At 38.5% G+C, this 12751-nt stretch overlaps 2 protein-coding genes across 2 annotated transcripts; both read left to right on the top strand.

The window, feature by feature from the left end:
- Positions 1 to 334: 334 nt before the first annotated feature.
- Positions 335 to 1290, top strand: LOC115689581 (transcription factor MYB4-like). Its single transcript, XM_030615669.2, has 3 exons — positions 335 to 512; positions 596 to 725; positions 818 to 1290. Exons 1-3 carry the CDS (start codon positions 392 to 394, stop codon positions 1140 to 1142), a joined length of 576 nt encoding a protein of 191 aa, XP_030471529.1. The 5' UTR covers positions 335 to 391; the 3' UTR covers positions 1143 to 1290.
- Positions 1291 to 7777: 6487 nt separating this feature from the next.
- Positions 7778 to 8787, top strand: LOC115689580 (transcription factor MYB23-like). The gene is made up of 3 exons (XM_030615668.2): positions 7778 to 8039; positions 8173 to 8302; positions 8419 to 8787. The coding sequence occupies exons 1-3, from the start codon at positions 7913 to 7915 to the stop codon at positions 8750 to 8752; spliced, it is 591 nt and encodes a 196-aa protein (XP_030471528.1). The 5' UTR covers positions 7778 to 7912; the 3' UTR covers positions 8753 to 8787.
- Positions 8788 to 12751: the final 3964 nt, after the last annotated feature.

The following is a 12751-nucleotide window of genomic DNA, read 5'->3' as shown; positions in this document are numbered from 1 at the left end:
ACTAATGAAGGGTAAATTTGTCATAAATATACTAGTTTAGAATTTTTTATGATTAAAAAATTAATATCAATTTCGGATTTTTCATGGTATTAAATCTATTCTTATTGCCTTAGACTCTGGCTTCACAGTTTTTGCTAGAAGAAATTAGAAAGTATATCCCGAGGTGGGCACTCAAAATTAGGCAAAATGCTTCTTTATATAGCAGCCTTTCATGACGTGCCTTCATTGCTCAATCATAGAGTCCCGTAAAAATGGCCTCTTTATAATAGAGGAATTCAATATAGCCAAAACTCACTTCATCACTGGGAGTGGGAGATTACTCAGGCTTTCGACCCTCTCTCTCTCTCTCTCTCTCTCTCTCTCTCTCTCTCTCTCTCTCTCTCTCTCAGAAATGGAGGGTAGGATCAAGAAGATTAACAAGGAAGCATGGATTGCGGAGGAAGACAGAAAACTAGCTGAGGTCGTTGCAGTAAGCGGCGCTAGAAGATGGAAGGCCATTGCAGCTAAAGCTGGTAACTCTCTCTCTCTCTCTCTCTCTCTCTCTCTCTCTCTCTCTCTCGACATGATGATGAGAAAAGCTTGCCATCTTCTTCAGGCTTGAATAGGAGTGGCAAGAGTTGCAGGCTAAGATGGATGAATTATCTGAGGCCCAACATAAAGAGAGGCAATATTTCAGACCAGGAAGAGGATTTGATACTTAGGCTTCACAAGCTCCTCGGAAATAGGTTTGGTTTTGTTTTTTCCCCATATTACAAAAAGAAAGCCTGTTGAGAACCTGTTGTTGATAACTTGAATTCTTTTTGTCTTGCGTGTATAGGTGGTCTTTGATTGCGGGGAGATTGCCGGGTCGGACAGATAACGAGATCAAGAACTACTGGAATTCTCATTTGGGCAAGAAAATTAATAACCGAAAGGAGAAGCAGATTAGTCAAGCTTCGAGCGAAAAGGACGAGACTAAACAAGTAAGAGAATTAGAAGAGAAGAAAACATCAGAGAGTAGTAAAGAGCACTTAGAAGCTATCACCAGCTTCGATGTGGATGATCTCTTCGATTTCTCCATGAGGACCCCTCTAAATCTCGACTGGCCAAACGAGTTCCTTCTATCGGAGGATGACAATGCTTCGAAAGGATCATGCTCATGAATCCACAAAACTCTTCATGAATCTAATAAACCACAACTGTTGATTTCCATATACTTTCGATAAGTTCAATCTACTGTTGTTTGAAGTCAGTGCGGATCAAAATTTTTGATCTGTAAATGTTCAATCTGGTGCTGCCTTGATCAGCAAAGGCGCCACTTTCTCATTCCTTTTCCTACTATTTTCTGCACGATTGACCTGTCTGTTGTTAGAAATCTGGCTGAGAAAGAACCGCAAAAGGAGAGACAAATTTGCAAATATTGATAAATGGCATTCTAGTAAAGGCAAAGAGAAGAGAACGAAAGATTTTCCAGGCGTGGCAATCGGGCATAGAGATAAAAAAGGAGAAAGGAAAACGAAAGATGATAATAAAAGTGCAAAAAGGACAGACTTTTGTCTGCATGATAATGTGCAGAAGACTAGAGACGCCCTCACATGATGAGGAGGCATAAGGCGATTCAAGACTTTCTTTCTTCGCAGATCGATTCAGCTCAGCCCACGAGAGACGTCGAATCTTCTTTCTCTTTTTTCCCTTTCTTGCATTCCTGATGCTGTAAGAATGCAATGCGTTGCCCAATTCTCAGAAGTTAAAACATGCAATAACAGTAGACCTCCGGAACAAGTTATCGCACGTAGGAGTACTAGGAAAAAAGCATTATTATTTGCGCAAAATTATCATTAGTATTCAGCAATCATCTTCTCTTTAATCAGTTTTTCATATAGAACTTATTTTGCCAAAGCTAAGTGGAACGACATGTGCAAGAATGCATGAAGGGGCTAGATACTCATAAATTGTCAGACTCTCATAGGTTTAGGAGGGGTTAATTCCAAAAAAAAGCACTAACTTTAGGTCGATGAACAATTCTGGCCCGAACTTTTTTTTGTTCCATAAAAAAGCACCAACTTTAGGTCGATGGACAATTCAGCCGAACTTTTTTTGTCCCATAAAAAGCACCAACTTTAGGTCGAGGACAATCCCTCCGAACTTTTTTTGTCTCGTAAAAAGTACCAACTTTAATTTAAATCCCAAATTTGGCCCCCATTGACTTTCTGCCGAGTTACCATTGTTTGAGAAAAAAGTTATGGTGGTGAGCCGACGAATCTCTTCCATGGCGTCGTCGACGGGCGGTGGTCTACAGCTTGATTACGACAAAACGACGAAGTTTGGCCATAAAGATTCAATCTGGAGATATTTTTGACTTGCTTGGTGAAGTGAAGGAGACAAACAGGTTTCACCGTTATTCTTCAAGTCGTGGTTCGAGAGAATAAGACAATGAATAATGCTTTAAATCCAGTCAGCAAGTCACGTGGATTTATTACTAAGGTGAAATAGTCAAGTTGGAAAATCAATGGTTTTAAGTCAATAAGGGCCATATTTGGGATTTAAGTGAAAGTTTGTGCTTTTTTACGAGACAAAAAAAAGTTCGGGCCAGAATTGTCCCTCGACTTAAAGTTAACCCGATTTAGGAGTGCGGGGGACAATTCATTTTTTAGTTCATTCAAATGTGTAACTTTCTTTTGGGAAAACCTTAGTGAATCGCGTACTTAAAAAAGTGTTTAGGCTTAAAAGAGCGAGCGCCACAACGGGTCCCTTGATTTGCCAATGCTGTAAAATGACGTGAATATCTTTGAGTCTCTGTAAGAGTTTCGGAGGCGTCCTAAAAGACCAATGTCGTTCCGAATCACATGAATATAATGCGAGAATAAAGTGAGTCTGTAACTTTCGACCTATTAGATTAATCATATGGTCAATTGTATCAACAACAAATTGGCCGATTCATGTTAAATAACGAACTAACAGAAACATTAAGTTTGTACTACACCTTAATGAATATAAATTATAAATCGGAAAGACTTCATTTATCAAAATTCAGAAATGTATTCGTGTCCATACTCGATCCCTTTTTGTATAATGAGGAAAGAAAGCATACTAGGCAGGCACGGGCACGATCGTCTTGAGTTTTGTCTACGTTCTGATGTCAAATAATAACGAAGTCAACGAGCAACATTGTATTTCACTTTTGCCCTTCTCATGTGCCAATCACATCACTGAATTGCAACCACAAAATTGGGGGGGTGGGAACAACACGCGCGTTATGAATAAAGTCGTGCAACTTAGCAAGTACGGAGATTAAAAATGAGACAAAATATAATCATGAGAGAGAGAGAGAGAGCAAAGTATGTTTTTTTTTTCCTAGTCCCAGCTAGATGCTTTTTTTGCTTTATTTTCATTTTTTTAAATATATATCAAATGCATGAAAAGGAGAGCTGCGGGACAATATACCTATAATTATCTTTTGTCGTGGCTAATATACAATATGGTTTTGTAAATATACAGTGGGAGCCACATGTTTGTAGCTCAAATTGGTAAATTTCAAGTGGTGGTAAAAAAATCTTCACGGGATTTATAATTAGATCGATACGCTTCAATTTCATAAGATCGATCTTCCGGGGTTTCATTTGTTTGCAATTAATACACTTTAACCAAATCTAGGCACTTTGCTAGTAAAATCACTGCCTTGGTGGGCACGTGATGCTAACATGTTATCTAACTACGCACCAAGTTAACCCTAACATAAAAGAATTTTAAAGTTTTTCAAAATTTAAATAAATGCAAACTAGTTTAAGGAAAAAAAGAAAAGAAAAAAGAGGAATGGACCCTAGGTTTTCTTTTCCTAATGTCACAATCAATTACCCTAACTTCAAGGAAACTTACCCGGTAATTTTGGTCAATCTCCACGGTCTCTTGAGGAACCGATCCACCCGTCAAGTTGTGTCTCACAAGCACTTCGAGATTTTTCAATGAAGGATTGAGATTTGTTCCTTCGTGATCCAACGGTTATCGATTTGCAGGAGTGCCCGTAATCACGAGGACTTTTCTAATCGCCTCACTTTCAGATTTAAATGCTTTCCAACTAACTAGAAGCTGAACCCATTGAAGGGTTCTATCCACAGTAATGCTTGCCCGCACGCGAAGCTACAATGCAAGTGAAGAAAGGCTCGAATTGCAGATACCAAATTGGGAGGGGTGTGCTGAAAATCAAGTTGCAGCAGAGGCAAGAATATCTTCACCTTTCTGTTGAGGTTCCCCATGCTAATACGATTTTGTTTAAGATCCCTACGCATTTCAACGTAACGTACTCATTGGAAAATCGTTGTACAGCCATTTTTATCTCAGAGATTTTTTAGAAATCCATGACATTTGATGTAAATCTCATGGAACAAATTTCTATCGTCAATTGGGTGAATTCATTATAATGTCTCTTTGCACTTTACAAGTAGGAATTGGTGGATAGTCACGGGAGCACCGACAGTTTTAGGAGCTTACACGTCAGTGGTGTCTAAAAGGAAGGAGCACATTTTGTTTTCCAGGAAATTGCCGTGTCACCAAATTCAATGTGAGAATTATTGTTTGGCATGCTTTTATTTAGTTGTGAGTAGTGTTTCACATGGGAAAAATTAGAAAAAAAAAGTATTAAACTTTATTATATTTATGCCAATTCAGTTCTAAACCTTTTAATTTGATTAATTTAGTCATAAATTTTTTGACAATTTATTAATTTAGTCATTTCGATTAATTTTGAGCGAAAATTGCTTATGTGGACGCATAGCAGACACTGATCTGGATAATTTTTGTCATTTCTTTTATGAATTATTTATTATTTCTCTTCTTTTCTTTCTTTTTTTTCTTCCTCCTCTTTTGGTCGCCGTGCCTAGGCGATCGGCCATAGTCGTCGACCGGCGAGGGTGACCCTCACCGATATCTGGCAAGGGCCAACCTCACCAGCCTCTGGGGAGGGCGACCCACGCTGGTCGCGGAGGAAGCAGGAAAAAAAAAGAAAGAAAAGAAAAAAGAGACGGCCAGTGTCAACGTCCGCGATTTCCGATCAATTTTGGCCGGAAGGATTAAATCGGCAAATTGTTAAAAGGTTTAAGACTGAATTGACATAACTATAATATTTTTATGATTTATTTTTGTAATTGCGTCGTTTTACATGTGTAAATCGCAGACTGAATGTGAATGTAATTCCAAAAAGTTGATATCAGCAAGATGAAAAAGTCCAACTTCTTATTTGCAATGAAGTGTACGTACATGTGTCAAAGGGAGCAACGGGCATTTGCCGGTTTAGAAACCTAAGGAGGCACACGATACAAGAAAGATTCACCGTCGATGTATTCTGTATAGACATAGACTTTCGTTGGAGTTCCGGTTTGTCCCACAATCACATCAAAAGACTTTGACAAAAGGGTCCATATACACGTGAGTCATGCTTCATTATTGCCTCTTAGAAAATTAATTAACATACGAAGTATATTATTCTGTGTGTACGTGGTTCTTATACCATATAAATTATTATATGCAAATTATATCTGTTCTCAATACAATATGAGCTCTTTTGACTCATAAATTTTCACAAAGAGAAATAAAAAAAAGAAAGAATAGGGACAATCATTTGTGCTTAAGAAAGTGAAGGTAGGGACTGGACTTCAGTGAACTTTGGACCTCGTATTGGTCATGCATGCTAAGCTTATACAAATGTGCATGTAATTATGCTGGTGCATCTTTATTTTATATATAACCGAACACTATCGTTGACAATTACGGATATTTTTAATTTCAATTAAACTCTTTTTGAGTACTAGGCGAGAAAAATTTAAATTCCCACAAACTGTCGTGACTACATCTCCCTGTGCGGGTTTGAATTTGAAAGTACCGATGTTGATTTACAAAATAATTTTCGAAAAACATAAAGATGTAAACCCAAAATAATGAGTGTAAACCGAAAATGCTTTTTTTAGCTCTAGCGTTGAAAATCGGGACAAGAGAGACAAATTGACCGTCACTTGAGACCATCATGTATATACACGTCCAAGTTACTTTAGGTGAAAGCGAATATCTAAAAATATAATATATTTTATGTCCCCACGCGTTGTTAACACATCCGAATTAGTATCAATTAACATCAAATCGCGACTTTCTTCGTCATTTTCGTACTCACGTGCGAGACCAATCAGTCATACAACCTTGTCCTTCTCCCTTTCTTTGCTATTTCAACACATCAATGTTAGGGACGGCCACTTTGCTTCGCCCGTTTCTCACGACTCTCTTTCGTCGTGATAAAATTCAACCCCAAAACTAAAATTTGTCCAATGATGTTTTGACTAAGTTTGCTTATCTCTCACTAGGGTTTTTTTTTTCTTAAGACCCATCTTGAGTTTCCCACTTCATAATAATAATTTCGTTTGATATGCTGCATTCGCGATTGAAAGGATTCTCTTCCTCGACAATGTCTATTAACAGACAATTGGAAGTACTTTCGCATGAAAAAATTGATTAGGTGATCCCTCCAATTCTTTAGACTAAAGCACTCCAAGGGAGATGCAATCTTGGAACAACTCCATCTGCGATTTCGTAAGTCAGTTTGTCTTTTGCTTTCCTCGATCGAAGAGTGGTACTTTCCCCGTTTTCACCTAATGCTTCATTTATTTTAGGCATGTTTTTGGCTTTTACTGCCACTTTCCTTATCAACGACTTCTACCCGCAAATTGAATCCACAAAATGAAGGACAAATTACGCTCCACAACGAACAATTCGCATAAGGGTCCATAGACCAAGGAGCCGCTGCCACTGACAGCGAGGTATAGTATAATAGAAAGCTGATAATTGCAACTTTGTCTCTCAATTTAATTAATTACAAACTGTCCATATTTCATCTAATTATTTGAATTAAATATACGAACTGTACTAATCTAGAAGAGCCTCACGTGGTCCGAGTCTACTGCTGTATAGACGTGGCACCAATGATAGAAATTCTTCATGCCTTTCACCAGGGGGAAACTATTTTTAATTGTTTGTTTTTCGGGGCTCTGAAAAGCTCTTATAATTATTCAAAGCTATTGCAGTGTTGCCAGCAAAATCTGATATATATTATTACCGTTATATATGTGCATGCCCCTTGTTATAACCCCTTTTAGCATGAGATTTCGAGCCATAAATATTGATAATAAATTGCACATGCAAAACGGCAAAAAATAAATTTTATGTTCCTCAACTTTGACCTCTATGTAAATCCCTAGACTCTCTCAAAGGCAACCCTCGAAGGTAATAACTTTTTGCCATGTGATGTCTACACTTTTGCCCTCCATTATGCCTTTGTCATTTTCTTCTTTCTTTTCGTTTCCTTTCGTGATTAACTTTTTCAATAAAGTATTTTTAGACCCGTTCTCCTTGATCAAACCATTGCGCACCAAGAATCTATGAAACTTACATCGAGTTTCACTTTAATCCACCATATCTCTTGCAGATTTCGCACTATATTGATTTTGTTCTATTGTCCATAAAATGGTCCAAAGATGTCTGATTTTCTTACAATATACAACTTTTTTTTTTCTTTTTGGCATGTAATTAAAAGCAGGTGTACCCGCACTCAGTGATTAAGAAATAATTTCTTTTCCTTTTAGCAGCCTTTGGATTAGCATGTATTTGGTTGTGGCAGTAGTAGTAGGGTTCAAACTTTATGGCACTCTCGATTGCTCAATCATAAAGTCCCATAAATATTAAAACTTTTCTTTTTTGCAGTATCTATATGATCTGTTCTATATGCGTACATATACAAGTGGTACTTGATTATTTTTCTCTTCCACCAAGAAGGGTAGGCGACACAGGGACCCAACAACACAAAACCCTCTTAGATATAGAGAGATCGTCCTCAAGTAACAATTCAGAACACCCATCCTCTCTCCAAGGCCTTTCAACTCTCTCTCTCTCTTCCATGGAGAAATCATCAGCTGCAAAGGAATATAGTAAAGGAGCATGGACACCTGAAGAAGATAGAAAACTTGCTGAGGTTATTGCAGTTCATGGTGCAAAAAGGTGGAAGACAATTGCAGCTACAGCAGGTGATCTTTTTTGATACTTTTATCCATGTTTTTTAGTTGGCTTTGAGAAGATAAAAAGAACATTTTGAAGTATATTATATTCTGTGTACATCTTAAAAAATATGGTTCTTTTGTTTTTTTCTCTCTTTTCCAGGTCTCAGTAGATGCGGGAAGAGTTGCAGGTTGAGATGGTTGAATTATCTAAGACCCAACATCAAGAGAGGCAACATCACCGACCAAGAGGATGACTTGATACTAAGGCTTCACAAACTATTAGGGAACAGGTTCGCATTTAGCATATGTTGATTGCTTTCTTGATAAGTCATTCATTTTGTTTCACAGTTTGCCTAGCATGGGTGGTCTGATTTTTTTTCCCTCTTTTTGGGTTGAAAAAATTCAGGTGGTCCTTGATTGCTGGAAGATTACCCGGTCGAACAGATAATGAGATAAAGAATTACTGGAACTCTCATTTGAGCAAGAAAATAAAGCAGAAGGAGCCGCAAAGCGAAGCGCCTGAAAGAGAAGGCAAGGAAGCTCAGAGAAGGAGGGAAACCGAAAGGGTGAGTGTGGAAGCGAGAGAGGAGAGTTCGTCCAACGGAGGCGAAGAGTCAAAGACGAGCGTCGATTTCGATGTGGACGAGTTCTTCGATTTCTCTAACGAGAGTCCGTTGAATTTAGAGTGGGTTAGCAGATTTCTTGAATCAGATAAAGGCATTTGTGATGAGAAATCATGAGAGCTCAAAGATAATAAAAATTATATGTTACGTTATGTTCTTCTCTTGTGTGCATGATTCCAGAGAAAAGGTTGTGAACTTTGCCATCTGCTAATTAAAAATTTCCATTTGTGTGTGTGGGTGAGACTTCAAGCTAGGACAGCTAAAATATATTGGTCATGATGAGCTAAAGAAATGCAAACCACTCTGCTTGGCATGCGTCACGTTCGCTCTTTCTTATTATTTTCTGGGTATTATTCAAATCGTCTAGTGCTTTACCCAATTGAATAACTTCTTTTACTATAGTAGGAGAAAGCAGGAGGGTAAATCATGGGGTATACTTTGGCAACGAAGAGGGAAATGGAAAGATGAACGATGTTGTTCAAAAGCACTGCAGTTTTGGCTTGTAGCTGTCAAAGGGTTTCTCAGATCCTCGAGAAAAGGAAAGTGCAAAGGCATATAGCAAAGAGGGATGATTTTTAAAGCAAGAAAGGACCCGTCTGCGATGCTGTGGAAAAATTGGTGGAGGACATTAATGCGATGATGCAACAGTCGATATTTGACTAAAAGGGTTTCTAATCATGCTGTGTGAAAAGAGATCTTTTGCAAAAGATGCCCCCTGTATCATCCTCATAATTATGTATGGATTCGCCTGCTATAGATTAGAGCCACATGAAGATAAAACGTACTGTGGTTAAGTAACTTTCTCGAGTTTGGGGTAACTAAACTTCGTTTAGTTTTAGTTTGTCTGTCTACTTCCAGAGGACGTAGTTGTCACTTTACATTATGTCACTCCGAGAACTGCCCGTTGAATAAAAACAACAGAGAAATGGTGTTGTATCTGTCACTTCCAAGCATGTAACTATCAGGTCGGCGGCCTCAATTCTCTTAAAAATCATCGATTTCAAGATCTAGTCTCAATTTCGACAGGAACTTTCTTTATTATTTCATGAAATAACTCTAACCGTAGGTCAGATTCCAATTTTTGCTCATATTTTATGACTCATAGAAAAGCACCAACTTAATATTTGATTTTTCGTCTCGTAAAAAGCACAAACTTTTACTTGGTATTTGGATCTAGCCTCCATCAAATTTCCATCTAATGATGTTATTAAAGATCCATCAATGGACGGAAACTTGACGGGGTTTAGATTTGGATAACGATTGACAATTGGTGCTTTTTATGATAAAAAGGTTTAGGTCAGAATTAGGATCCAACCTAAAAGTTGGTGTTTTTTTTTATGAAAAAGAGAGTTCGGGCTAAAATTGGGATCTGACTAAAGTTCGTGTTATTTTATGAGACAAAAAAAAAGCTCAGGCCAAAACCGATATCCGATTTAACATTATTGCTTCTTAAGGGAATTGAGCTCATGTTGGCGTATGCCCTCGTTAACTTGCCGCATTTAGCTTTCCGTCGCTTTTTTACTTAATGGTTGAAGGAGCGGTCTGACCGAAATCACTTTGAAAGTACGATGGTCGGATCAGAATTGTTTGACTATGCTGTATACATAAACTAGGTCGAGGGGAAAATTGCCACATGATGCTTGCGAACGTATTAGACAAAAATGACATCGTCTTTGCATCGTGTGAACTCCTACCATCCATTGCCGCACCGTCCACAGAACTGTCTCCTCTGCTGGCAGTGTCTGCTCTATGCTTTCTCTCCTATGACTTTGTTTCTATGTTCTTGCGACGAGGCCAGCACTAATCACAATCGACCCGGTGGCTCTATCGTCTTTTGTCTTTTCAACGAAGGCCAATTGAGGCTAGCCCGAAGCAAGTACCGTCAAAGAGTAAGCGAGATCTGCCTCGTCGCCGAAGAGTGGTGGAGCCAAATCTTGCTATGCTTCGACGGAGCGAGCTGCATTTGGCTTGGTCATCTTGAACACAGAGAGAGAGAGAGAGAGAGAGAGAGAGAGAGAGAGAGAGAGAGAGAGAGAGAGAGAGAGAGAGAGAGAGAGAGAGAGAGAGAGAGGAGCGGTGTCTCATGGTGGCAATCTCGATTTGCGGCGGAGGCGTGGCCGGGTCATTATTATTATCATGCAATGTTTTTACATTCCTAACATGTGAGAGATACTTACCAATTACAAAAAAAGGAAGAGAGAAAAAGCGCTTAGAGGAAGAACAATCAATGGAATACAAGTAGGTTCAATCTTTGACCAAACGCCTCTTATTATCGAGCACACTCATTCGAGGAAAAGGCAATTCAGATTCTATCAAGATAGGAATACTTCCCTGATGGACAAAAGGGTCTCTATCAAATTTTAGTACACCCCTCTAACTTCAAAAATGATAGTGAAAGCTCATGACCAAGAGGGGTGCATCAGATGAGAAATATTGCACCACCTACCCCCACGCAATCAAGCCATGAGAAATATTTCACTGCGAAATAGACTCCGATCGACTTCCAAACCATTTCATGATTTTAGGAAAGACAAGTTAAATCGATATCGATTTAATTGAATCACGCTTCCAACTTCATTTCACTGGCCCCTTTTCACATTTAACACAGTACTCAAGGCGAAACACATGCATTTGATCGTTGACGTGTGTCAGAGCGGATAAAAAGACCCTTTATCCTAGGACAACAAACATTTCGAATACACATGAAGAAAAGATATCAAGGTATTTAAGCACAATAAAACCATACTTTGTCGACTCAGTCAAGCTCATAAATGTATAAATGAGTTGGTAGTGATCTCGCGTAACGTGTCGCAAAATCATCAATCATGCATGCTTCCTAAAGGGACAATCTCCAGCCTTGACTGAAGATCGCTAATCTCTCCCTGTTCAGTTCAAAGCTTTGAAATGGATTATTCATCGCACTCTAGACCATCTCCTATTTCACGGAACAGAACCTTTTGCCTCTCCTATTTCCTTGTAATTGAAACTGGTACAGTAAAAGCTAAAAAGGTATCTCGCGGTGTCAATTCAGTGTCTGGCCTTAAAGTTCCATAAGGTGATAAAGCAAAACAAAAAGAAAAAAGTAGGAATGATGACAGTTTGCCTCCACATCAACATGAAACCAAAAGTGAGAGGCCAGCTAACATGAATACCATCAATACCAAAATCATGTGACCCAGTACGACTCCTGTCAACTCAAATCACATTCTTTGTTGCGATCCTTGGCTGAAAATATTCCCACCTAGCTCTGTTTATCAACCAAATGATGAGAAACAGATAAAAACATGTAAGAATCATGCGGGTGTGGATTCTGTACTTCGACTAATGTTCCTTGATGCGAATCCTTAATCTAACAGCAGATGGCGTCTTCCTGAGGGCAATGAAGTGTGAAATTTGAATTTCTGTGAAAAAAGACAAAATTGAGTGAGTGAAAATGAAAAACTGGCCTTGAACTAGTCCAGGTCATTATCCAAACACAAGGTTCAATGAATACGCAAGTTCAATCTCATCCTAAAAAAAGTTCAGGTGCATTGCCTAGCGGAGATGACAAATGTTTGAAGAATCAAGACTTAAATTTCCAACATGGCGGCGAATGTCCATAAGCCATCAACAAATTGACAGCTCTTGATTTGCAATTTGTTAGAATTGTAATGAGGAAACTTGACATTCTAAAAGTATCATCATTTCAATAGCCCACAGATCTGTCAACACTGAAAGCATACATTACATGACTCAAAAGTTTCGCTGTGTTGAAGATTTGCCAGGACACTGCTAAACTTCTGTGCATTATGAAACAGGCCATGCTAATTAGCTAAATCTGCACGAGCGCAAGGGAACATATAATTATCATTATGTGAAGGAGAAAAAGAACTGATGATATGCTATGAAGAAGTTAGTACATGTACAGATACATCGGCCATGTTACTGATATTTAGCGCTATGCCTTAGAACAATCATAATTAACAATGAGCTTACCATCAAAGCCATTCTGCAACACTAAGATTGCCACAAATCATGTGAGAAATACAATTAAAAGTTTTTCTCATTTAAAATGATAGTATATCTATGTAATAGTGTAAGTAGGGGAAGCCTTTGAAACAAAAGACTGATGCAGTC

This window comes from Syzygium oleosum, unplaced genomic scaffold, assembly GCF_021117445.2.
Source record: "Syzygium oleosum isolate NSW1041296 unplaced genomic scaffold, Sole_v2.1 Sole_v2.51, whole genome shotgun sequence".
Classification (NCBI taxonomy): domain Eukaryota; kingdom Viridiplantae; phylum Streptophyta; class Magnoliopsida; order Myrtales; family Myrtaceae; genus Syzygium; species Syzygium oleosum.
The sequence above is the reverse complement of the archived record's forward strand: the minus strand, read 5'-3'. Positions and strand labels throughout refer to the sequence as shown.

What these genes read in the sequence shown, in the direction of transcription:
- LOC115689580 (XM_030615668.2), top strand. Translation starts at nt 7,913, where the DNA reads ATGGAGAAATCATCAGCTGCAAAGGAATATAGTAAAGGAGCATGGACA. An exon ending in GACAATTGCAGCTACAGCAG is followed by an intron (nt 8,040 to 8,172) that starts GTGATCTTTTTT and finishes TCTCTTTTCCAG; the next exon opens with GTCTCAGTAGATGCGGGAAG. An exon ending in CACAAACTATTAGGGAACAG is followed by an intron (nt 8,303 to 8,418) that starts GTTCGCATTTAG and finishes GAAAAAATTCAG; the next exon opens with GTGGTCCTTGATTGCTGGAA.
- LOC115689581 (XM_030615669.2), top strand. Translation starts at nt 392, where the DNA reads ATGGAGGGTAGGATCAAGAAGATTAACAAGGAAGCATGGATTGCGGAG. An exon ending in GGCCATTGCAGCTAAAGCTG is followed by an intron (nt 513 to 595) that starts GTAACTCTCTCT and finishes CATCTTCTTCAG; the next exon opens with GCTTGAATAGGAGTGGCAAG. An exon ending in CACAAGCTCCTCGGAAATAG is followed by an intron (nt 726 to 817) that starts GTTTGGTTTTGT and finishes TTGCGTGTATAG; the next exon opens with GTGGTCTTTGATTGCGGGGA.